General features: G+C 36.6%; 1 protein-coding gene and 1 pseudogene across 1 annotated transcript in view; both read right to left on the bottom strand.

The window, feature by feature from the left end:
- RELN (reelin) overlaps positions 1-27,921 on the bottom strand; it is a 534,724-nt gene that overhangs the window by 192,544 nt on the left and 314,259 nt on the right. The window contains exons 11-14 of the mRNA XM_008065395.1: positions 26,957-27,102; positions 11,748-11,899; positions 1,871-1,983; positions 478-686 (exon numbers count right to left, since the gene is read on the bottom strand). Coding sequence (XP_008063586.1) covers positions 478-686; positions 1,871-1,983; positions 11,748-11,899; positions 26,957-27,102 — 620 coding nt within the window. The remainder of the gene's footprint in view (positions 1-477; positions 687-1,870; positions 1,984-11,747; positions 11,900-26,956; positions 27,103-27,921) is intronic.
- LOC110596309 lies at positions 9,153-9,871 on the bottom strand (annotated as a pseudogene).

Genomic DNA, 27,921 nt, shown 5'->3' with positions numbered 1-27,921 from the left:
GCGATCCTTCCACCTCAGCCTTCCGAGGAGCCGGAATTACAGGCATGTGCTACCACACCCGGCTGATTTTTTGATTTATTGTAGAGATGAGGTCTCGCTGCCCAGGCGGGTCTCAAACCTGCGGGCTCAGGCAATTCACTCACCTCAGCCTCCCAAAGGCACGGGATTACAGGCTGAGCCACTGAGCCCGGCTGTTTCTTCTCTCTTAACAATCTGTTGTAATGGATGGCTGCCACAGCATGTGCAAACACCTCTGGTACCTAAGATCAAGCTCTTAAAATGAAGCCAGTCCTACTTGAAACCCAAACCAATTATACTCCTCATATTCATTGAATTACTTTTCTTCTGGAAATATGTGTATTTTATTTATAAATTCCAGCTAAAACCCTACTGAGAAACTGACTAGGATTTAATAGCCAAGTCAACGAGTCAATTTTTTAAATGAGTGTAGTACACTCACAAAACAGGGCTTCCTACCTGTTACCAGGTTGATGTGTTCCACATCCCAGATTAATGGAAAACTGTATCATGTGAGACATTGTAGAAGGAAGAACAGGCAAGACATGGAAAAAATCTACAGCCCAGACATTCCTGTTATGTCCTTGATGGTTCTTTTGCCTGAGACAAAATTTGGTAGCAGGAGTCTGAAGTTCAGGATTGATGACCACAGAAACCAAAGATGGAACCTTCAACAATGAAAACACAAATCACTCAGAATTCTTTCTATGTTAGTCCACGTAAATTCTTCTAGATTTGACATAGTAATCACTATGTACATAACTACCATTTATTAAGCACCAAGCAATGTTCTTTGTGTTCCATTTGTTATTTTATGAACATGTTATCTTCAAGAAGTGTTCATTTTAGTGAGGTCTTGAAAAGTTATCAAAGCATGTGTATCCAATTTATCTTAGTACAGGTCAAAGGCAACTTGACATTTACACTTTATAGTCAGTCCTCTTTTAAAGTGGATTTGTATAGTATTAATGACTTTCCAAACTAGTATTCTGAAAATGGGACTCTAAGCAGAAACAGCCAAGAACAATGAGTTAACTATGATAACTTACATAATTGATTTGATCTGAGGGTTGCAGATGACCAGAACAGGTGTAATCCTACCTTGTCACTGCCCTTGCATGTAGAGTATGCTAGATATTTACTCTGGTTGTTTTCCATTGTAAACTTGAAGTTTATTCAGTCACTGACATGTTAGATGTTGGCTATGTTTATGCTCTTTAAAGTACCTAGAGTGCCATTAATGTAGACAGAAGGCTAATTTACAATGAGTATATGGGTATGGTTTCAGCACAGATAAATCTACTATTATCAAAAATAATTTTATACGTTACAACAAGTACCTCACATAATTCTGAAGATGTTTGCAAATAACCAGAGTCAACACTGTCCTGTATCCAAGGGGCAAAGGGAAAAGTTCAGCCTCAGTAGTTGTAATTAGCAAAGAAAAAAGCAAAGGTAATAATATGTTCTTCTGCAATGTCTTCTACCTAGGAAGTATCAAAGTGCGGGGTAAATACTCATTATGACTGACAGCAAGTCTGTGAAGCTGCATAATTACAGCTTCTTTTAGGGTTTTCTTGGGCACAAAATATAACAGAGTATTGGGTTTGGTCTTATTGTCTCTGATGGACTGTAATTTATTGTTCCTTCTTGATAATGCCTTATTTTTTTTTCATATCAGGAAAAAAAGTGAATGTTGAAATGTCTATGTCACTTTTAAAGTAACCTGGAAATTTCCTGGGCTGTCAGAACAGAGATTTCTTCTCTGTATCTGGAGTGGTCTTTGTGATTTTGACCCTGGCTTATCGAAGATCTGACGTGGTCTATTTGGCACACAGATTGGCATGTGTACCTTATATGAGGAATATGGAAGGGTATCCAGTGCAATATGCTCTTTTCTTCCTTCGATCTTTGCATACAGGATAATGTCATTTTCATGGGAATCTCCAGGGTCACAAACTCCTCCTGCACAAAATAAAAATTTTAAGTTGCTTGTACCAACTTGCATTCATAGACATATCAAGTATAGTGTTAAATTTCATAATAAAAATCATGACAGTACCCAGGTGTCACTTAAGAATAACCCTAAATAAAGGTAACCAGATACAAGGAAATAATTTATAATTTTTGTTTTATTTATAATTAATAATTTTTGTTTCTGTGATAGATCACATATATAAAGATGGTTCATATAGACTTGACATTTGTGAAGGTCAAAGAAACTATTTGCTTTATGAGATTACTCAAATAGTAGTATACATTGAGCATCAACTACACATCAGTGTTTTAACCCACATTAAAAAGATGTGCTCTGCTTTTTAATAAACCATTACTTTCTTATGTTTGAGATTTTTATAACCAAAGTTCAGAACCTATTGATTATGATTTAAAAACAAGTATTGTGACTCACCGCATCAAGGAGTTCTGAAGCAGTGTTATTCAAACTGTTGCATGTAGTATCTTTAATATTTTAGCACATGTACTCATATTTTAATGCATTTTGTTTTACATTTTTATATTTGGTGCCTCATTTGATTATTGGAAGACACATGGAGTAGTTTATTCTCTATCACTCTACTTTATAGTCATATGAAATGATATACTATTAGAACTAGAAGGTAATTAAGATCATCCAGATGGCAACACTGAATAATAGAGCAGGTACCTGAAGTTGAAGAGCATTTAACTAACCAGGGGAAGAGCCAGGAATCGTCGTTATGTCTTTTAACCTTTGACCCTTTGTTCTTTTCAATACTGCTTGCTGTCAATCATTTTTGCTATTGCTGGCTTCTATCAACTGCATAACATGGATTTAATTAATTAATTAATTTTTATTTTAACGATGTGGGGTACAATTCAGGATTAGGTTTACAAGTGGACATCGTACAGGTAAAGTTTGGGCCTCTCTTTGGTCCCCACTTTGTCTGTTTTGAGATCAGGTACCCTTATTGATGTTGTGTAGCCCTCCGCCCCCACACTAGCAGTATCCTGCTATTGCCAATCCCTTTCTTATAGAATTATGGTAAATGTTCAGGGTCCACTTATGAATGAGGACATGCAGTACTCTGTTTTTTGTTTCTGTGATAGATCACTGAGTATTATAGACTCTAAATCCATCCAAATTGCTGCAGAGTCCATATGTTTGTCCTTCTTTATGGCTGTGCAATATTCCATCATGTATATGTACCACATTTTTTTATCCAGTCCAGTTTTGATGGGTAGCTCGGATAAGCTGGATTTTAAAGAATGACATGGTTAACTAGAAGCTTCTCCTCACCCTCCATTATCCTTCAAAACAGCATCCATCTCCACTGTAGGCTATATCTTGCCAGCAGGAGTGTGGGTATGCACATGTATATTCTGGCAAATATTCCATTCCTAAGTTCCAAAATTTATAACATTAATTTTTAAAATTATTATCTTTCTAAAAATCCCTTTAGTTAAATCAATTACCATCAATGTCAATTTTTATCTACAGGTAATTGCTGTTGCTAACACTATATGGTGACAGTAAGGCAACCTCAAAACCCTAGAATAAAATTACTCTCTGAGAATTAATCTAGTAAAATCAACAACTAATAGCCGGGACGCATCATTTTCTATTAAACATATCAAGAAAGTATCAATTGTCTGTAAATATCTAGCTCAAACTCAATGTGGGCAATTGGATCTAATCTTGAGGATATATGACTGATACGTGATATAAAGTAAGCTAGAACCTAATCAGTACAAGAAAGCTCATAACAATAGAGGGAATATTAGACAAAAAGCATATCAGACAGTAAGACTTTCATAGGATAATTACACACCAGGTAGGCATAGCATGGTTCTTAATGATCCCTTAGGGGTTCATTTGGCAAGATATAGCCTACAGTGGAGATGGATGCATCAGATTACAACAGCTCTGGAATGCTTGTCTTTAAAATTGTTGAGTAAAAATATATCTGTTCTGATCCATAAACACTGACTATTCTTTTGTGCTTAGTAGAAATTTTCATAGTCTATTTATAAGAATTGGCCAGCTGTCTTATTTATGTGACACTCCTTATTTCATCTTCCTCAATGCAATGATTTTTAATAATCAAAATTAATGATTTAAATAACAGATGATTTATATTTGGCTTTGGAAATACACTACTGGAATTATGTTGTACCAATATTCTTAAGTAAAATTTCCCAGGTAAATTTTAAAAGCATACACCAATAGAAGCAACCCAAGAAGTTGGTTTGATGAAGAGAAGTCAGTGTCTGACTTGAAAACTAAGCTCCTTTAAGATGAACTGAAGAGGGCTGGAGGAATCTGAGACTGAGCTTGCAAGTAGAGCATCTTGCTAAGCCATGAAAGGAGAGCATTCACCACACATTCTCATTCCATTGGTGTGTTCCTAGAGCAGCTCAGGGGGTTTATGGGACAACATTTATGCCACAGGGTTGAGCCTTTGGAAATTAGTTCCCACATATAATCTAAATGTTTTTGTGAGTGTATCGAATTGTCCAGTTCATGACACACTGATTTTACATTTGAGTCACTTGTGAGAAAACTGGCCTAATAACTTTGTTTATTCTCAAGGAAATGTGTGGGTTTTCAGTTTGACAAAGAGTTGATGTTGCAAATAGTGGTCAGCATTGTCTAGACCGGGGTTTCCTTTGAGCCAGATTCTTGGAGTATTAATAACATACAGATAATAATACCTACTTTTCATTGAGCTCTTACTATGCCCATGGAAAAATAAGTACAAGTATTATCTCATTTCACCTCCTAACAACATTTCCAGGTAAGTATTAATATAGATCCATTTTGCTGACAATAAAACTGAGGCCAAGAAAGATTATGCAATGTACCCATAGTCCCAAAGTAAAGCATGTATTTAACATTATTTTGCTTGACTTTAAACCTTTACTACTACTCAACAGGTACACCTTGGATGATGGTATTTGTAAAACACTTTAATAGTGCATGTTACTTATATTAGGCATATGTAAGTTGTATAATAAATATTTACTGAATTAAGTAATTTGAACTGAGAAAAGAGAAGCCAGGTATGGTGATAATGTACACAGATATTTATTGTTCAAGGGCAACAAGGACGAAAGATAATCTTGTGATTTTTGAATTGGTATCTTTTTTTAGCATTTCATTATATGCATCAGCGTTATGATAAGTACAGCTAGTAAAACTATTATAAATGGTGCCCTTGGGGAAAAAGATCCATGTGAAAGTGAAATTCTCTTTTAGGAAATGCAACTTAAAAAAAAATTGAGCATTGAGCACATATTAAAGACTTACCAAAAAAGGTGAAAGTTCACAGGCAGTCTGGGTTTAGTGCACCGTGCCTAGTAATATCGGAACTGAACTATCAGTCCTCCCCAACTTCATTGATTTGTTTTCTGAAACTTCCCTCTGTTCTCTTAAGAACAGTTCGTGAACTGTGTTTGCCTTTGAGAGAGAACTGAGGCACACGTGGGAGCCTCACCCAGCCCAGAATGGCAGAAGAAGAGAAACCTAAAGGAGTCAAGATTTAAAATAATGACAGACATTATCTGAAATATTCCTCTGGGGGCAATTTATCAGTTCTGTGAAGTTTCAGTGGCAGCAGCTCCTACTGGAAGATACAGATTCTTCTTCAGCTTCATAGCCTTTGATACCTAGTGGAAAGGCACGACTCAGGGCATCTCACATGGCAATTAAAGGTACAGGAAGACGTCAGTAAAAACTAGATGGATGGTCAGTTTAAAAATATTCCATATACTTTTAAAGTAGCTCTTAAGCTACTTATTTGTATCAGGAAAGTGATTACATTGAACACTTATTATCTTCAGGGCACTGGGCTACAAGAGGAAATAAGCTCTAAGCTCAAAAAATTTATGATTTAATGAGAAGTACGAGACAAACATATATAAAAGAATGATAATTAGCAGTAAACTGTGCTGTGCTGCCATAATTGCAGTAAAAACTCAGAAAAAAGGTACAGAGTGAGTTAAAAGAGCTGGGCACATAGCAGATGCCCAGTAAATATTTGTTGGAGAATAATGAACAAATACACGAAAGAATGATGTCTGTTAGGTTATGTTTGTCTTGGTCATGGCATTCTGGCTGTAAGAACAGTGCTGGTAGCCGGGTTCGGTGGTTCAACCTGTAATCCCGCGCTTTGGGAGGCTGAGGTGAATGGATTGCCTGAGCCCGCGGGTTCGAGACCCGCCTGGGCAACTTGGTGAGACCTCCTCTTACAATAAATCAAAAAATCAGCCAGGCATGGTAGCACATGCCTGTAATTCTGGCTACTCCGAAGGCTGAGGTGGAAGGATCGCCGGAGCTCAGCAGGTCGAGGCTGCGGTGGCCGGGAGCGGCCACTGCACTCCAGTCTGGGTGACGCAGTGAGACTCCAACTCAAAAAAGAAAAAAAAAAAAAAAAGAACAGTGCTGGATACTGGCCCTCAATGCATTTGAGTTGAATAAATGAATATGAGAATAAGGGAAATAGACCTTGAACTGAACTTTGAAAGCTGAGCAAGTTTTCCAGAAATCTAGTCACAGTAGATTGGCAGGAACCAAGAACTATCATAGACAGGGCCTGAGAGGGAAGGAGTGTGATCTAGTCCCGATTCACAGTCAGCCTGATTTTCCTAAGGCACTATATTTAGTGAGGACTTACTTATAAACTATCTCATCTTAAATCTCTTCTGTATTGCTTTCTTCCCTATTAGCCAACATGGTTTTAAATTCTTTTCTATAGATCCAGTCCTACCTTACTATCTTGCTCTACCCTACCCTACCCTACCTTACCTTCCTCTACTCCACCATACCCTATTCTACTCTATCCTACCCTATTCATCCTATCATACTTTAACCTGTCCTCCCCTCTTCTCCCCTCCCCTCTTCTCTTCTATCCTGTCCATCCTAACCTACTTTAACCTACCCACCCTACCCAACCCTACCCTACCCAATAGTAAAAACACCTCTCCCGGGTGCTGCTGCTTCCTCAAGATCCAGCTTCCATTTTCTTTCTTCTCTCTATTGATAACAGTCTTCTTCTTTTTTTTCAAGACAGGGTCTTGCTTTGTCGCCCAGGTTGGAGTGTAGTGGGGTGATCACAGCTCACTATAGCCTTGAACTCCTGGGTTCCAGCAATCTTCCTGCCTCAACTTTCTGAGTAGCTGGGACTATAGGCATGCACCACCACACCTGGTTAATTTTTAAAAATTTTCATAGTGACAGGATCTCACTATGTTGTCCAGCTAGTCTCCAACTCCTGGCTTTAAGCTGTCCTCCCGCTTTGACCTCCTACAGTGCTGGGGTTACAGGCATGAGCCACTGTGCCCAGTTTGGTACAAATCTTGAAGGAGTTCTTTCAGTGACACGTTTTTATTTATTTTTTAAACTCCATGTACTTTGGATTCCAAGGCACCAGACCACTGGGGATGCTCTCTCCAAAGTCACTAGTGGCCTCTCAGTCCTTATTCTGGTTGACTTTTCTCTCTGTGGCATTCCCTACACTGCTGGTCACCTCTCTGTCACCCTATGCTAAAGCATTCTCTTCCTCCCACCTTCAGTGATACCTTCTCCCGCTACTCTCTTTATACCCCCTTTTCACTCTTTTGTCTACTCTTTTCTCTCTACCTGCACTTATAAGGATTCTCTTTAAGAATTTTTTTGTGTCTTATACTACCTGGCTTGGGAGAACTCATCAACTCCAGTGGCTTCAGTTATAAACTATATATGGGTGATTTTCAAACTCGTATATGGATGATTCAAATCTTGAATAAAATTTCTGCCCTCATACGTTACTCCAGAAATCTCATTCTCAACATATCTGATATCAAAATATTCTATGCCACACTCTCTCATATATATATATATATATTTTTTCCCCCTATTTTGGGGAATGATACCATTCTTTCAGCCACCCAGGATAGAAATCTGCTCTCTCCAATACTGTTCCCATAACCTCCAAAGTCAATTGGGTGCCAGCTTCAGCTGGTTCCATCTTTTCAGTTACCCCATCTCTGTTCCCTCTATCCAACATCACTGCCTTAATTCTTTTGTTGCCTGGACTAGTGCAACAATTGCCTGCCTTCCCTTCCTTCTATCCTACCTCCCTCCCTTCTCTCTCTCTCTCACCTCCTCCTCCCTCTGTCCCTCCTTTCTCTCTCCCCTTCCCTCACCCATCCCTCCCTTCTTTTTCTCTCTCTCTCCTTTCCTTCCCTTCCCCCTCCCTCCATCCCCCTCCTTCCTTCTCCAAATCTTGCAACCTTACTCTAACTGGTCTGTTGTCCTCTAATTTCTGATTGTTTCAGTCTTTTCTTCATGCTCCTGCTAGAATTTTTTTTCCTAAAATATGGGGATAATGTATTGCAGAACTAACGGCAATTCTCTGATAGCTCCATGCTACCTAGAGAAAGAAAATTCAAACTCTATTTAGTAGAAATTAAAGAATATCACTACTCTGGCTCTTTCTGGTTTTAGCTTACATGGTTTCATTAATCTATATAGGGAAAATCCCCCAGCCTCAAACATATCACATACCTTTTTTCTAGAGCCTTTTTAAAATTACTCTCACGATTTATTAATATTCAGATTGAAAAAGGAACCTTAGAGATGCAAATTACGCTAATTGGCACATTTGCTTTACTTATTTTTTAAAACAAACTGGGGTTTTTGAATTTTTTTTGCTTTTTGTTCATTCCATCACATTGAAAAGGAGGAAAACAAAAATGATCTTGAATTCTCTGGATATGTTGGACTCCTCAGATGAATGGAACATTGCACACACACTTGGAACAGAGAGAGAGAGACAGAGAGGAAAGTAGACTCTTATAGGGCCACATGCACCGGATGAAAAAACTTGGATACTGGACAAGAATTTCCAAAATGATTGGATCATCATTACCAAAAACTCACCATAACAACAAGAAACAAAAAAATGTTTAAGCCACATCGTTTGACTTGGAATCTTTCTGGTCTTTAAAAAAAATATTTGCCACACAGAGAGAAAGAGGGCTAGTGGGTAGGAGAGGACAGACTCACAGACATGAGCAGGACAGGAAGGGACTTTGGAATGGAGTTGAAAAGAGGGCAGAAGAGAAAGGGCTTAGGAAAGGGGAGGATGGGGATATGGAAAGCCATTTCTCAAAGTTCAGGCAAGTTCTTGGTCAGCTTCACGTTCTTCTTCTTTACCCTTATCCTGCCAGGCACTTTCCTTAGGTTTGGTTTCATCTACAGCTTCCATCTTCTCTTTGGCTTGACAGCTCTCCCCAGTCTCCCTTGGAGGCTGGGATGTTGCCTTGGCAGCAGCGTCCTCTGCAGCAGGGATGGTGGCAGCACCTGTGACAGCAGCAGGCATATCGGCTTTTTTAGGCTCCTCCTTGGCTGGGACATCTTTGGCCTTGGGAGGGCAAGTTATCAGTGAAAGCTTTAGTGGCACTTTCTGTCTCAGCTGAGTCAGTCTTCACTTCTGAGGGTGTAGGAGCTTGGTGGGCTTCCTGTTCTGTGGTAGCATCAGGGGCATCCTCTTGCTTCTCCTCAGAAGGAGTTTCTCTTGCTTTGCTGGTCTCATCAGGTTTGGAGCCAGTGGCTGAGGCTGTTTCAGGAGTAGGGGAGCCTTCTCCCTGCATTTTCTCCACCCCATCATCAACAGTGGTTTCATCCTTCTCATTCACCTCAGTCTCAGCAGCTTAGGCATCACCCTTCTTCTCTCCTCTAAGCCTTTTCCTTGTTATGTGTCTACAACAGTTCATCTGAATTTTGGTAGTGGCCTTATGAGCTTTATCTTCTGGTTTGATACCATCTTGTTCAATCTTTTGGTTCTCATCAGTTTTTTTCAATCTGTTTAGTTCTTCTCACACAGCCCAGCATGGTTGTATCATCCTTTGCCTTCTTCCTGCTTTCTCTCCTTTCCTTGAGTCTGTTTTCAAAATGGCTTAGCTTGGAATTCTCTTCTTCCCTTAAACATAATTCATGCCCATCTTTCCAGGCTGAGTTCAAATACTGTCTCCTTCATGAAGGTTTACCCTAATCCCTCCACTGCAAAATTACCCACAGCTTCCTCTATACATAGTATTTCACAGCATTTTCATTCCATTATAGCTTATTTCATTCTCCCTTATAGTTAGATGTCACTTGTGGACAGGGGCTCTAAGTAATTTTATATAAATAACAACAGAGATATATTGAATCTAAATTCTTATTTGGCACTGTTTTGAGTGCTTTACATGTTTTAACTCATTTGACTAGCAACGCTGTGATTTAGGTACCATTATTCCTCTCGACTATATTCTCCATTTACCCTATCTCAGGGCTTTATGTTCAGTAGGTATTTCTTACTTTTTAAAATTGATTGAAGATGCTTTTATTTGGGATAATGTACTTCTTTGGGCACATTCAAATTAATTTTGGCATCACAGTCAATACTATTTCAATTAGTAATTAATAATCCGCTTTGTTACAGAAAGAATTAAAGATGACTTAATTTCTTATATAAAGACAGTTATATAAAATAACTTACAGAATAATTACTTAATCTCATATAAATGCACTGAACATGGTTGATTTACTATGAAAAAAATAAAAACTCATATATATTACATAAAAATGATAAAAAAGAGAAAAAACAAATTAGATTGGCATACTAAATGCTTATTGCAACTTTTTAGGGGGGAGTTAAGCTTTTCTAGGAATTACTTAATAAAATGAGAGTCAGTTTGAATTCTAATTATTTAAAGGAAATGAGATCTAGGTCTTCAAATATGCAAACCATTTCAGAGTCAAGGTAATGTTATCCCTAAATGTGAGATTACATAATTTTACTTGATACCCACAATTTTTCTGTTATCAAACAGATCATTATAGAAAATGAGTTAGCACTACATAGGTGATGTGCACAATACAATCTGAGGTAGGTCATGCAACCCTGAGCTGGATGATTATAACAAAGGTGAAGTGAGAGAAATAAATAGCCAGGGCTGAAGCCTAGACTCAGGAGATCTGTTTGTCCTGATGCACTGATACCTTTGCTACTAAGTTCAAAGGTAGACACAGTTTATTTCCTGTTTTACTTCCAGATGTTGCCTGTGCTTTTCCAGTCACTCAGCAAAGAAGGCATGTGACATTTACTCACATTTCTGGAATGACATCAGTTAAATAACTGGGGCTCTTATTGACTGAAAGGATAAATTTGGGAGATAATAAATTTCTTTCTTCCAATTTGTCTTTGGATATTTTACCAACTCTACTTATTTACTTGCTCTATAACAATTTGAAGAAAAATATGTTCGTGAACACTTTTTTTCTTATTGTGTTTGCAAACATATTAGGAAATAAAGACTGTTTCTTTCTTAGCTTCCCATAACAAAAGAGTTATGGAATGGTGAGATATCCATGAAAACAAATGACTCACCTTGATGACTGTTTTTTGGGGAAGCTAGGACAAAGGAGTTGCTTTGTTTTTAGCTTCTCTCCCACTGTCTTTTCAGCCATGACCATGGAGGGAGAAATGGAAGGAAGGTATTGTGGCATTTTGTCTTCAGGCTTCATCCCAGCATGCCAAGACTAGCTCTCTGCAGGATGATTCCAGCAGGGTTAGCTTGAAGCAGGGTGAGCACCACAGGCTTTTACTCTTTCCTCAGAGCTCAATGAAATTTGAGCTCTGAGGAATAATCTTACTTCTTCAGGAATAGATGTTGGCCTTGGATCTGCCCCCAGGGTCAACAAAGTTTGTACAAAATGTACCTACCCATAGTGAAGTAAAACCTCAGATTCCCATAACCGGTAGTGTCCATGTATGGAGTGCATAATTTCCTCTCTCCATCTTTGAGGAAGACCATTGATAAACCTGATTCTACTGTTCCACATTCTGTACCAATGACAGCTCCCAAGATGTCCCATCTTTAAAAAAAAGAGAGAATCATTAAGCATTAGAACATTAAATCGAAACTATAAAGTATAACAATTTATTTTTAATGAGAAATATTTACTTAGTAATGAATAATTCTGAAATAAAAATATAGTACTACAAATTTTAGATAATGAATTAACTTTAAATATATTAGATTCACAGTGATGGTTTTCCTGTAGAAGAGCAATCAATGTTATGTACAGGATATCTATCTACTTGTGATCAGAGTCATGCTCCAGACTGAGAAAGTCTTTATTTTTAAAAGTACTTAAAGTTGAATTGGAAAATCAAATTTGAACTAAGGAAACAGTGACCTATAGAAGACAGTGTCATAATGTAAATACTTGTATGGTGTTTTACATATTAAAATTGTTATAGAATGAAAAGTTACAAGAACTGGCAAAAGTCTAGTGAGTTTTCCAAAAGGAGATGGGATTTAAACGGGGTCTTGTGAAATAGGTTTTTGAATATTCAAAAGAGAATAAAAATAACTAGCTTTTATCAAGTGCTAACTATGTGCCAGATCCTTTCCTAGGCCCTTTATACATTAAACTTGTTTAATTATCTCACAGTAACCATATGAGATAATCACTATTACTATCTAAATTTTGGATGAAAAAACTGAGACACAGGAGTCAAGAACAGCTAGCAAAAGATGGGGACAGCATTCAAATCCACACAGTCTTACTCCAGAGCCTGTGTTTCTACCACGGACATATACTGTGTTGATGAACTCACATGAGAATAGGCTGAGAAATGGGAATGACCTTGACACTATTAAAGGTGTAGATATCAACAGACCCCAGTAGAGGGTGTGTATTAGGGAAGAGTGAAAAGTATGTTTGAAGAGTGAAGTGGAATCAATTCATAAAGAGTTCAGGAAGAGAGGAGTTCAGAATCCATGCAGTAGATACTCAGGTTGATACTTTCTAAGTGCAAATATTATTATCATGTCTTTCCTTTGTTTAAGATATTTTGGTGGCTTCCCATTGCCATCTGGACAAATTCCAAACTCCTTAAGATAAAACACAGGGTCTCTTGGCCTGCCACAAAAACACTTTTTTGGCTCAATCTCTCTGGCTACTCCACATTTCTCTGTCTTGTTACAAACTCTTTGACCATATAATGTGAATTCAAAGTCACTAAAACATTCTCTGTCAGGCTTCTATACCTTTATTCGTTGTCTACTAAACAAACTCAGGGGCATTCTTCAAGATGTCTTTTAAATGCCAAACGTCCTTACATAAGCCAAACTCCCTAGCTCCACCACCCCATCTCAGAATAAGTTAGATTTTTCCTTGTGATTCCACTTTTCACAGTACATTGCCATTATTTCTTTATATGCTTTTCTTTATCCCTAAGGTGTCAACTCCTAAGACAAGATCTGTGTTCATGTACATGTTCTTAGACCCTAGCCTAGTGTCTAATACAAAGTAGATACTCAATAATCCTTGTTGAATTATGGAAGCCTTAAAGGATTCCAGACCCAAGCCAGGTGCGGTGGCTCAAGCCTGTAATCTCAGCACTTTCACTTTGGGAGGCCAAGGTGAGGGAACTGCCTGAGCCCACGGGTTCAAGGACAGCCTGGACAACTTGGAGAGACCTCATCTCTACAATTAAAATTTAAAAATTAGCCATGCATGGTAGTTCACATCTGTACTTCCAGGTACTTGGAAGGCTGAGGCGGAAGGATCGCCTGAGCCCAGCAGGTCGACACTGGGGTGGCCGTGAGCATGCCACTGCACTCCAGCCTGGGCAACGGAGTGAGATGCCAGCTCAAAAAAAAAAAAAAAAAAAAGGATTCCAGACCCAGAGAGTAAATGAAACCTCACCCGGTGCTCTGCCTGAATCTCATCCTCACTTCCCTCGGCTTTCTGTAGCCTCCTCATCCTTGCCCTGTCCTATGAGACAATTTACACCCTTGGCACAGAGCAGGAAAGCAGCCCCTTCTACCCTCTGACCACACATCAGGCAGGTCTGGTCATTATGTCCACCCTCATATTGGTGATCTGATCTTTCAAAGTCCCCTTATACCTGGCCTTAATGCTTGGTGCCACTATAGCTGTCCAGCTCTTGCTTTGGTACCCCTATCATGTTAAAGTCATAGTTCTGATGGTTCAACTCTTCTGCCTCTTAGATCTTCACTACACCATCTGTCCATATACAGCCAAGTCCTAGAAGCCTGGGCTTAACTTCTCCATCAGTGTTACTTCTGGGTGCACACTTTCAATGTCCAAAACATTCAAGGGGGTCTTTAGGTTTAGGTTTCTTTCTTTTCACTGATTCACAGGCCTAAATGAGTGGTCTTCTATAGAGTCCTAGCCTTTCATCCCCTGGTCTTTTATTGCCTCTTCCCTTACCTACCTCTCTATACCCTACCAATTTGTTTGATTCCTTTCCCGTCACCTTCTAAAGGCTGACTCATATGTTGCCAACCCAATTCCTGATTGTGTCAGTGAGAGAAGTATGACAAATAGCTCAATGGTCAGAACAGACTGTTTTATTGGGGAGGGGGGGAATGACCATATACTTTTTCTTTTTTTTAAGAGACAGAGTCTCACTCTGTGACCCAGGCTATAGTGCGGTGGCATGTTCATAGTTCACTGCAGCCTCCAACTCTGGGCTCAAGCAAGCCTCCCATGTAGCTGGGACTACCACCATACCTGACTAATTAAAAAATTTTTTTTAGAGATGGGAGGTGGGGAGAGGGTTTCTTGCTACATTGACCTGGCTGGTGCCGAACTCCTGGCCTCAAGAGATCCTTCTGCCTCAGCCTCCCAAATTGCTGGGATTACAGGCATGAACCACCATTACCAGCAACCAGAAACTTCTGACAGACATTTAGGTAATTTCCACTTTTCTCAACTGTTGCCTGTGAGAGAAATGAGACCTAATACCCTAAGGCATTCATTGTATTAGCAAAATTTTTTTTCTCCTTTGTTTCTACAATGGTACTAGCTGCATTCACCTTAGGAAAATTAAGTAATCACACAGATAATTCTGTGGTCTGGGATCCTCACAGGAATCTCAGTTGAGAAAGGCTGCTAGGGAATCCATCTGGAAGTGGAACTGCTGGGCAACATGGTATTTCATCATTACTCTTCAAAATAGTTGAATAAATGTATGTTCCCACGAGGAGGGTATAAGATTCTTGCCATTACTTGGCCTTGGCAAGCTTTTACAATTATCCTTTTAGGTGGGTATGGAAATTTTATCTCACTTTTGCATTTGTAAGATTACTAGTGAGGCTGAACATCTTTTCACATGTTTAGTGGTCAGTTGGGGTTACTCTTCTCTGAGTTTCCTATTTATGCCACTCTTTTCTTACTTCCTTATGACTTAAATTCTTTCTATATTAAAGGTAGTGATCTTTTCTTGGCTATATGCATCACATTTTCTTCACTTTGTTTATGTGTCTTTGGATGTACAGAAGAGTTGTAATGTTAATAATAGTAGAATTTATCTATCTTTCTTTATGGGTTATGTCTTTTTTTACTCTGTGTCATAAATTATTTCTTACCCTGAGTTCATAGAAATAGTCCTTTGTATTTTCTTCTGAAAGTTTGAAAGTTTTTCTTTTCACTTTTAGGTGGCTTTAAGTCACCTGAAATTAATTGTGGGGTAAGGAATGAAATTGAGACCCAGTTTTTAAAAAATATAGATAACCAGTTGTCCCAGAACCATTAACTATTTTCCCCGATTCTTGGTAATGCCACTTAGGTCATATAACAATCTTCTATAAATGTGAGACTGTTTCTGGGCTCTTCCTTTTTTTTTTCCTATTAGTCTATATGTCTATTTTTGTGTCAAAACCAAACTGTTTTAATTACAACATCTTGATAGCTGAGCTCCCCTTCTCCCCCAGCCACACCTTTTACTTCTTCACAGCTATCTTTACTACCCTTGCTTCTCTTCACAGCTGTCTTTGTTACCCTTGCCCTTCTTTAGTCTTTGTAATAAGTATCAGAATTGCCTTGTTGAGTTCTATGAAAAATCCTGCTTTGAGCTTGACAAGAATCCACTTTCTCTGTTGTGACTAATACAAAAAGAAGTTATCTGTTGAGTTGTTGCTCTTTGAAAATAATCTGTCTTTTCCCTCTGGTTGCTTTTTAAAAAAATTTCCTTTGGTGTTCTGAAAGTTTATTGCACTGTATATAGGTGTAAGTTTATTTTATTTATCCTTTGGAAACTGGGCACGCCTTGCAATTTGAGAATCCATATCTTTAACCAGGTCTGGGAAAATGTAAGCCACTATCTTTTTAAATATTAACTATCTTCTGTTCTTTCTTTATTCTTTCTAGAACTTCTACTGAACCTATGTTAGAATTTCATGTTCTGTTCTCAATAATGTCTCTCACTCTCTCATTAACCTTTATTTCTACATTGCATTGTGTGTTTCTAAGATCTAGCTCTAGTTCAGAATACGAATTCTTCAGTTCTATTTTTTACCTTTATAGGGAATATTTAATTTCATGACTGTGTTTTTTATTTTTAAAAGTTTTCTTTGGTACTTTTTAGTATCTACTTGTTTTTTTCTTATAGTACCCTATTCTAAAATGACATAGGTTCCTTTTGGAAAATGTTTTAAATCATTCAATCATATTTATTTCTTATCTCTCTCATGTTTCTCTTTCATATCAAGTAGAATACACTTATTCTTCTGCTTGTTATATTTGCTGACTGCCCTTTTTGGTCAATTATAAAATCACACATTTAATAATTTGTGACCTCATCTTCAATGGACTTATTTCCACTGTGAATTCCACACACTTTGTGTAGTAGAAAGAGTTGTACAAAAGGGTTTTGCATTTGTGTTTGTGAGCATTTGGAACTTCCCTGGTCTTGAATTTCTTTTTATGTTAATTTCTCAGTTTATAATATTCCCACCACCCAGATGGAATGAATGTGACTTTTACTTTTGTTTGGGGTTTTCATTCTCCCAGGAGCTTTTTCCCCCACCTTGAGTCAATGAGAGGATCGTTATCCTAATTACTTTTTTATGGAGGAGGATATCTTCAGAGTCCCAGATTTATATAAGAATATCTGTTGTAGCTGCCATATGCTAAGGATCCTGTGTGGGTATTTTTAACCCTAATCCTCAGCCTTAGATTATACATAAGTCTGGAGTACTCTGAACTATCAAAATTCAGCTAAAAGCTTGTTATTCAGCTTTTCTGTTTCCCTTTGCTTCAGGCATCTGTTCATTCCTGTCCCTAACCTAGAGCTACATATTAACATACTTTATCCAATATTTCTATGGGTTCATGAAGGGAAAGGCATTGCATGAGCTCAGACAGCCTTGTTGTCACAATTTCAAATTTTCAGCCTGCTGTTACTATTAACAATGATGGGTCACTAAAAGAGATACACTAATTAGTTCATTTTAGGCTCTCATTTAATTATGTCATTGGAGTGTTAACATAAATTAAAGGACTATGACATCTTTCGGATCAGTGAGCTTCTCTTTCAGAGTAGAATTCAATTTTTTTAATGTGTTAATCAATTTTTAAACATAGGCTGATTAACTATTTTTCTTGTCTTTAGACATTCCAGTTGCACACTCCATACCCTTGGTGACTTTATATAAAAAAAGCAATTTTATAAATAAAACAACTGTTAGTTGTTGAATATTAATAGTCCTCCTAAGGTATAGAGATATATTTCCTTCCAGGAAAATAAATATGATGTTTATTAGCCATAATTTTCCCATCCAAAGCAAATATATTAACAACTTTCTCTAAGCAATATGCTTAAGCTACAGACTTAGTTCTCAATGAATGGACACTAGTTTCATTAAGCAGCCAAACTTTGCGGGAAATCAGTATGTGCAAATAGAATTATAGCTACTTTAGGTAAAATGTTTAATCATTCTTGTTTTAAAAAGCATGCTATATTTATTCCTCCCACAAAGTTTTTCAACTATACTTGACTACTTAATTCTATTTTCAAAGCAAATACTATTCAGAAAAATAAATTTTAGAAACACCAAACAAATAGCATACATCTATAATACCACACATTTGGCAATAGATATTGAAGGGGATGTACGAATTATTTTAAAATGTATTATATATAATTATATGCATAAGTTTATAATTTGTATAGTTTGTTTATGAGGTTAATATTTCCATTTATGTTTAATATTTTTAAATATTTAATTTTTTTAGTTTTTTATTTTATTTTTAAAAATTTTATTTAGAGTCCATCATACTCAGTGATCTATCACAAAAGATTGAACATTTATAAACTCTTATTTCTCTTTAGTATTTATTTCTGGTCATGTCCAATTTGGCTTTTGTTACTCACACAACTAACTCCCTTACATTTGGAGAAAACTGAGACACCCAGAGGTAACTAGCTTGCCTTAGGCCAACCACCTGTTCAGCTCTAAAATTTAGATATTCAGTTTCTCAGTTTGCTGTTATTTTAGTAGTTAAAGTTGTAAAGACAGTACTATGCTAGAATTATCATGTTAAGTCATTCCAGGTTATAGAAGATTTGGGGCAAAAATCTCAGGAAATACTTTTTTTTTTTTTTCAGAAGACTATATCAATCATTCAAGGAACACAAGGAATAACTTTTTGAAGCAGCTCTTAATGGCATTAGATCATTCTTAAATTAACCAGGAACCTCTCTTGACGCATACATGAAAATTTCTTACTGGTTCATTGGTCTTTTACTTGCTCCATTTATCCCAATTAAACCACTCAGCCTACTGATCCACAAAGCAAGTTACAGTTATAAATGATGCAGATGATTACTCCTTTTTGACATCTATCTGCTTTATAGTATTTTTGAAGTGAAAAATTAAACAGAAAAAGACAGAACTGTCATGGACTAAAAGTATTTTCTTTTTAAGTAAGAATGAAATTAGCAGTCATTTACTTTTAATTATTTGTAGTAAATGAATAATTTTTCTATTTTCATAATCTCTACCACAGATGGAATGGTGTGAGATATGATTCAGACTGTATATTAATTTTTGATCTTTATTTTAAAGTCTGACATATCCAATATTACTCCCAATTATTCTTTATTTCTCCCACTCTAATAAAACATAACAGATAAGAGGATAACAAAAGTGAAGTTATTTTCTTTAGGGGCTCCAATATTTATAATTAAATGAAGTGAAAAGTTTAGTCTGCTTTGAAGAGAAAAAAGCAAGAGAAACCTGCTATACTAAATTTTTACAAAATTTACCTTTGTAGATATCTCATTACTTTGAATAAATTACATTTATTAAAAATTCAGTAGAATCTTGTTATATCAAAAGCTAATTCTTTAATGAATTTGTATAAACACTGGTTCAGACATGGTTGGAAGCAAAGTATCCACTTCAGAGTCCCAATGGATAAGGTTTCAAAGTTGTGGTCATTTCTGGTTACAAAAATGGTATAGTCCCTGACCCTCTCCTAATATAATAATTACTTTAAGTAAAACTATAACATAACCAAATCATGAGACCTGTCGTGACTATTTGAGGAGCTCTATAGTTTTAGCAATATCTTGCATGGCATGACAATTTCCCTCAAAAGGAGAGTACTTCTCTGTGGTTTAAATTATGCTTTCCCCAAGGAAATTCAGTTCTCTGTGAAGTGCATTTGAAGAAATGTCCGCCTGAGGGAGAGAGCTCTCTACAACACAGCAATTTATATTTATTCTTTTATGACTAATTCTAAAATTAAAAAGCCCCTATCTTATTTATTATAAATACAGTGATATCTATTATTTATTACAAATAGAGTGAGAAGAAGTTGAAGCACAGAAAAAAGAGTTTTATAATCAATAAAATGCCTTAAGGCAACCTTGTTTCTTAGAGATAGGAAGGTCATAATAATATTTAATTTATATTTTTAAAATAAGATTTCTATTTATTTTGTCATAAAAGAGCAATATTTTTGTTACTGAAAATAATTTAAAGAAGTCATTAGCTGGAAAGCTGATAGTCTTTTCTATCATCTGTTTTGGAATGCTTTCTGACTAGGATTAAATATGCTTTAATCAGCTCAGACTTCAATAATTTCAAGAATGATATATATTTTTTGAAAGGCAAATTGGCAGTAACTACCCAAACAAACTACATACATATAGAAGTATATGTACACATACACATCTATTCTCTAATTTTCCTTTTTAAGAACGTATATCTCAGAAATACTTTAACAAGAATGTTTATTACAATATTATTTATCTACAGTGGTTTGGTTAGATTAACTGGTACATTGTCTTTTTGAAATAATGAAGGTCTATATTTAATGACTAAAAGAGACTTTCATAATATGTTAAGTTTTAAAAAATTAAGATGTAGCATAATATGTAAAGTGGGATTCTACAGTTTTGTAGGTTTTTTGACGTCATCACAGAAAAATTTCTGACTGAATATATGCCAATGTTTCAACAGGGAAGAATAGGAATTAGCATGGGAAGACTTTTGACTTTTACATTGCACATGTGCTTTGCAAAGAAGCAAAAAGAGTCAGACATTCAATTATATGTATTATAATTCAGAATCAAAATTTGAATTATTTTATTATAGGTTGATGAAAATATTAAGAATATGAACATAGAAAATAATGGTCTAATATCTTAATCAGATTTTTTCCCTACTAATATTGGCATAAAAAACACTAAAGGTAATAAATGGAATATTTCACATTATCTATGACATTTTAAAATTATATTCTTTAGAATATATTAAACCACATAAAGATGGCAACTTTAGGTATGAATCTAAGATACAGAATAAAGCCTGGCTATAAGAGCCTGTATTGACCAAATTCATAAGGTTTAAAAAAATCTCATATAAATTCTCTGAGGTTGAAAAAATTCACTATATTCATAAGGTCTCTATTTGGGATGTATGCTCTGCTATTTAATAAGGGATGTGCCATAGGTAAAGACCCTTCCACATTCATTTATATTCATGAGGTTTATCTCCAGTACGAGTCCTCTGAAGTAGAGTAAGGTGTATACTTTGACTGAAAGCCTTTCTGCCTTCATTGCATTTATAGGTTTTTCCCTCTAGCATAACTGCTTAGATGAAGGTAAAGGATGAGTTCTATTTGAAGGCTGCCCTGCTTGCACTGCATTGCAAAGATTCTTCTCTTCAACTGGCTCACCTCAATTTCAATTTTGTTTTAGGTTTTTATTACATACATCATGTTTATTTACACTCTTGTTGGAATAACACTAATCAAGAATATTAGCTTCAGAACGGTTAGAAAGCACGTATCTCATTAATAAGACAGTAATATAGCCTATACTAGAGATTGTTTAGAAACACATTATGTATTGCCTGAGACATTCCAGTCTCAATAAATGTTAGTTTCCTTTTCTCCCCTATAAAATGTAGTACTGTTCTTATTTTAAAATAAGACAAAGTGGCAATTGAAATGAATTTCTAAATTATATGAGTATTTTTACTTTTTTCATGCTAGAATTAATGCAGCAACAATCTTAGATGAAGTTACAAAGTGTTATTGCTTAAACATTCTTTCATCAAGGAGCTACTTAGCTGAAAGAAAGCTGCACTTTACTTACTTGTGGGTCTTTGGCACTGTTTAAGATTTTGGCTACTGTCTATTTGGGCTCCTAAATTTATTATTTATGTTATTTAAATTGTTAAGTGAGTTTTGCTTTAATAAGAGTGAATATGTCTGTAAAAACTAAGCCTACTTAACATAACATTAAATCAGACTGTCAAGCTACCTTCAATTCACTTACCCTGAATTATAAGGGTATATGAAATCCCTCTATAGCTTCATAAGTACTTTTGTGAAAAGTGTTCTAAATCAGAGATAACAATTTTTCTGGATAAGACAGAGGGAATAATTTATGAAAAATAAAAAAATGCTTAAACTGTTCTGAAGAGTTTTAAATAATTTCAAAGCCTATTGTTAATACAAGTATCAGCTTGCATTAAAGGGGCTATAAGATTGTTAACACCATTCTGTAAACAAGTTTGGTTTTCATTGGTTATATATAAGATTCACTGATTTTCCTTCCTTGGAACTAGGATAGGGATCCAGTTACTGAATTCTGGATGCTCATGTGAACAACTAATTTAGGGATGACCTAGGATTGGGTATTTTTCCATTAATCTAGCTAAACGTTTTCATTCATAGCAACTATGTCTTCTTCTTCTCTTTTTAAAAAAAAATTTTTGGAACCTTTTTTCAATTATTTATTTGAATATTTCATTCTATATATTCCCTCTGGCTTCGGAAATTCCTATTATTTCTAAAATTAGAAGTACCAATTTTCTTTTCATACTTAACATTTTTTTTCTTATATCTAATAATAGAAGATCTCAAGACTCAAATTTCCAGCTAACTAATTTGTTCTTCAGCTCTGGTTACACCAATATTCAGGAAAAACGTCCATTAAATTGGTTTCAGCAGTCATGTATGTTCATTTCTTGTATCCCTAATTGTTTTTTTTCCTCATAAAATTAGTTCTAATCTCACACATGCAAAATGCCATCTTATCCCTCTGGGAATACTAATTATGTTTCTTACATAATCTCCATTTATTTATTCTGTTTTTCCATTATTTCATTATTTGCTCAGCTTAGTTTTTTAGTTTCATGCTTTAAAAAAAAATATGAAGGTGAACTTTTTTCAGATTTGTTGATGCTAGATCATTGGCTTAAATTTTTATCTGCTATTCTGTCATAGTTTCAGAGTAAAAATGCCAGTGACTGCAGCAGATGTGCCCTTGGGTGAGAACTTCCATGGGGGAATGTTACCCTGCTTCTCCATTCCAAGTATCTACACTCATTGTTTGAGGCAGAAGCCTCTGCTTGGATGTGGGTATAGTGAGGGGTTCACCTACTTAGCAGCTCCCAAAGCAGTCATTCATGACCTGGAGCAATACTGAAACACCTTTTGTGTGTCTTGTTCAACATGTGTTTTGGGCTATAGCTCCCTTCTTCCATCAGATCCCCTCTCTCTCTCTCTCTCTTTCCGTTTCCCACCTTCCCTGCAATCTTTCATAATCCCTGCCAACTGCAGGTCAATTTCTTGTTTTATGGTGTTATTATAGATTCATTTGCTCATTTTCTGTCATTTCTAAGGATTTGGAACAGGTGGGAGGCAGGGGAAGACTGGAGCATGCTGTCTTGATTTAATCATTTAATATCCATTATATTTGTGGAGTTTCTTTTTAGCATGAATATTCTGGTGACAGCAATAAAACAGATTTTTTAAAAATGTATTTGAATAGTAAAACAAGACAATATTTGAATTTGAGAAGAAAGGCAAGCATACAAATTCCATTTCAGAGCAATGTGTTCTACAAAAACTTCTCCCACCTAAAGACAGCCTCAGCTAGGTGAGACACGGCAGGAGCTAATTAAATGATGTGTTTGTAAGGTTAAGCCAAAGCTCAGAAAGACTTACATAAATTATCAGTGTATCTATTAAAGTTTCTCCATTGCTGAAGTAACAGATGTGTCTTCTTTAGAAAAAAAATTTAAAAGTTTAAAATTCCACTTGAAAAATAAACCTATCAACGTTGGACGTGGGTCAGACTAGTAATGTGAAAGGCAAACAGCTCTTGCATTATTGCAATCTGAGATCAAATACTTTAATTCATATGGTAGGAAAATATGGGTAATTGGGAAAGCGGTTTCTGAAAAAAGTCACAATAGCCTAGTGATTTTCTTTTCTTTCTTGACATTCATAGTATTTTGGAAATATTATTTTAAAAGACTGCATTCTCTTTTTACTTTCTCATAATTCTTATGGAAAGGAACACATGATTAAAAGTGAAGTATTATATCCACATTAATAATTTAATTTTTTAATTAAAAAAGTGAACTCAAAGCTACAGAATTAAGTCACCTACATTGGTCATTCTTGAATAGAGTGAGGATTTACCACCCATGTTATCTATCTTGCTTTAGCTGATGAGTTTATAATGATAAACTGTGTGGCTGGTGGTGGTTAAAAGAATGAGACAAATATGCAATAAACTAGGCAGAAAAAACAGAACACATCAAGAATTTCACTACCAAATTCTTAATCTGTTTTTCATTGTCAGCTCCTACCCCAGGTAAAAATGCCTCATGTTAGTTTGATAGTATGAAAGGATTTTCTTCTTGAATCTATGATTAAAAATTACTATACTAGCATTCTTTCTTAGACCAATAAAACGGCACTTGGGACTAGGTGGACATGGGAAAACCCCCTGCCCCCAATACACTATGGATTAAATCTACATTTTTATCATCACCCAAAACACAGAAAATACGAGACCTTCTCATTATCTTTCTATACCTTAATGCCAACTTCATAACTGGGCCACCGGATGACAGCATGAGTTCAGTAATTCTGGTGGTGTGGCCTGATATCCTGGGGCAAAAGCCGCAAATAAGCCCAAGGTGTGGTTGCTAGAATAATTACACCGCTTTTAGAATTTAGATGAATTAATTGTAGAGCAATTAGAGTGGCACAGGTGCTTTTGTCAAGCGCATTATTATATCTTATTGGAACAGAAACCTGCTGACAATGTCATGGCTTGGAAATACCAGCTCCTTAACTGTGGCCAAAACCCTGATAAATCTTCAGACCTGAGAAATTTACAAAGAGCATAATTAAAACCACCTGAGTCATTTAGAAATTTCCTCTGATATTTTTTAGTGTCTGTATTAACTTTAGCTCTTTTTTCAGGCATAAATACTTTAAGCTATTTTGTTTTTATTTGGAGGAATGATTGATTTGGTTATAGCCCCAAATTCTATCATTAGTGCTCTGTGAAAACAGAATGTCTGACCTGTTAATTGAAATATATTTTTTTGCCAGCTATGTTTCTGGCCTAGTACATTAATCTTCTAAACTATGCTTGGTTTCTTTTGATAGCAATCAATTCCCTTCTAAGCTTAATTCAAGAAGGGGTTTTTCATGTTTTTGCACCAAGTCTCTACAAATGTTACAACAGAGAGCTGAATGGACTATTTAACCTTCTAAAGCATTTCTTGCGTTCTTTTATAAACAAAATTTGATGACATCATAAGCTAAAAAGTCGGGGGGCGGGGGAGGGAAGCGGCATTTGGGAGAGGCAATGGCCGGGTATGAAAGCCATAGGTCGAAATAAATTTTATCTCTCTCCATAACAGTGAGAGTAAGTGACATTTAAGAAACTGAGTTTTACTGGAAAGAGATAGGCACACACAGAGAGGGAGAGGAAAAGGGAAGGGGCAGTGGGAAGGGAAGGGAGGGAGGGTGGAGAGAAAGAGAGAGACAGAGGCACACACACAGAGAGATTGGGGATTTATGTGTTTGTCAGAATGGTACTACTGGAGATGAAATGTCTGTCTTTTTAGCTCTGCTTTAGCAGGATGGGGGCTGGCAACACTGAGGAATCTTCTGAGTGCCCAGGGGATGTGGAATTCTCTGAAGAGGATGACTCATCACTGATACATGATGGAATTAAATAAGCTTGGAGAGATGACAGCATGGGAGTAAATGAGTTTCTTGGGCCTCAACATTTCGGATTCCTTCATATATTCCCTCATAGTCAAGCTCCACAACCAGAAAAGAGAGCTGACTGGGTGTTGCATCAGGTCCAGAAAGAACTGATAAGCTGGCAGTGAATCTTTTATCTCCAGAAGACAGATAAAAAGCCAGTTATGCATTGTCAGAGCTCTGGACTCCACTAAAGATCAAAGAGGAATGGAATGAACCATTGTGTCTTCTAAGGGTTAGAAGAAAAGCAGCCTGACCCTGGGGGGATTCTGGAGGCTAAAGGAGGAGCAGTGGATGCTGGTCTCTCAAGGAGACACTGGAGCTACACTGGGCATGGAGTGAAAAGGGTGGTAGAAGCCTTAGAAGACAAGGGCCTTGTGGCTTGAAGAGCTGAGCATTGGTGTTGGGCCGGAAGCGGTCACTGGTAGACCCTGAGAGAATGGTGTCACTCAGTTTTAGCTTACTCCAGAGGCTTACCCTGGTCTGTGCCACAGGCTGGACCTGTGAAATTCCCTGAGGCAGGGAGCGTCAGGGCTGGTCCAGCTGCAGCAGAAATTTCGCATTCAGAAGGGAAAGAATGCAGTGCAAAGGGTCACAGTAGTGGTGTGGCTCAGGCTGCTCGTCAGATTTTTCTGGTACTGGGTCTGCATGAGCTTCTTGGGCAATGCATAGGAAGCAGGAAGCCCAAGAGAGCAGTATTGGTCTTCTTGCCACTCAGGCAGTTAAAAGTTTCATAAGTTTTTATTTAATTTGTTGAGATCAAAGTGTCATGATTGTATCTCAAATGTTGTATTCTGGAAGAGTTTCTCACAGTTAACAGTTACATTATTGTTATTTTATGTTCATTATGAAATTACATTTTACGTTAATTTCATCCATCCTTGTCATAGTGTTAGAAAATACACATTTGCCTCCAATTCATACTACCTTATGGGTTTTGATTCTCTGAATCTATTGATCTTTTTTCCAGCTTGGACTTCTAAAAGTGCTGCTCAATTAGTAGAGGATATTTTAGGGGCCCAGGCGATATCTTAGGGACCTAGGACCCAGAAGAAGGCACACAGCTTAGAATTGCAAGGAAACAAACCATCCTCACTGCTTCAGGTTTCTTCTATTTCAACCTCAGTCCCATATTCCTCCTTCATAAATATCTCAAAGATAAATTTTATCTCCTGAATAATTTTTATAGATCAAAACCATATTCCAATGAAAATCAGGTAGCAGTATCTATAAATCTCAGACCCCAGTAAGACAAATGAAAATAATATCATAGTAGTGGAAAGATTCTGTGTTCTGTCAACACTGAAAAAAAAATTTCCCTGTAAAAGTTGAATAAACTAACATGAGATATAAATTATTCAAGTGAAGTTAAGAAGGTATTTGCAATCACAAATTTTTAATAGGCATAAAAATAGGTGATTAGGATCTTTAGGGTAAATGTAACCCTTTTGGCTTGTCTATGATAAGAATCATTAGTATTGATCTAAGTATGCTTTTGCCATTTAACAATATGCATTTAAAATATGTCCAGTGGAATAAATGTAAGTGCCACACACAGCATGGGAGATAGCAATTACTTACCCTGTAGGCTGGCTCTCAAATTCTTCTGACCATTGCTCCTGAATATCTTCTGTGGAAAGATCTACATCCCGGGTGGTGGCAAAATTGAACTCACTGCCTTCATTTCCATGGAAATAAATGGAGTTCCCATCTGACTGACAGCTATGCTGTAGATAAAAAGAGAGCATGGGGTGGCTGTTGAATTGGTTTTGTAGCTGAATCTGTCTTACTCATGTATAATTAGAGTTTTTTAGAAAAGTCATTATATTATTTCCTCTATGATGGACTCTCATATCAAAAGAGCTTGTTACCTCCTTTTTTGCCTTGCTTAATTCAATTACAATTTATTTCTAACTTATTAAGTTATCACAAAAAAGGAGTCAGGAGGGCATTTAAGCTTTGCCATCTCAGCCTTCAGTGTGAAACAAGAGTATTTTAATTGGAATAGTTTCCCATCTTTACTACAGTCCTTATTGTGGGAATTAAATCTGATAATGACTTTCATATATTTAACATTCTGTGGTTATGGGCTAAATCGCATTGACCTTTTCAATATTCCATATATTTCTGACTTGCCATTCAAGTCTTTCACAATTTGTCTGTAAATGGGATATGAGTAAAATAGCCAGCTAATCAAAACATGGAATACGGAAAAGGTCAAAGTAAACCCAGATATGATTGTATATTCTCAGCCAGCTTTTGAGTAAAAGTTTTTGACCAGACCTAAGAAGTGCATGGTGTCCTTAACAAAGAGCTGGGAAATTACAAACTTTGCTATTCCCCAAAAGAGTACTTATAAAAAATAAAAATAAAAAATTTCTAGCCGGGTTCGGTGGCTCAACCTGTAATCCCATGCCTTGGGAGGCTGAGGTGAGTGGATTGCCTGAGCCCTCGGGTTCAAGACCTGCCTGGGCAACTTGGCAAGACCTCATCTCTACAATAAATCAAAAAATTAGCCGGGTGTGGTAGCGCATGCCTGTAGTTCA

Source organism: Carlito syrichta, unplaced genomic scaffold, assembly GCF_000164805.1.
Source record: "Carlito syrichta isolate Samal-C Ts95f unplaced genomic scaffold, Tarsius_syrichta-2.0.1 Scaffold308277, whole genome shotgun sequence".
Taxonomy (NCBI): Eukaryota; Metazoa; Chordata; class Mammalia; order Primates; family Tarsiidae; genus Carlito; species Carlito syrichta.
The sequence above is the reverse complement of the archived record's forward strand: the minus strand, read 5'-3'. Positions and strand labels throughout refer to the sequence as shown.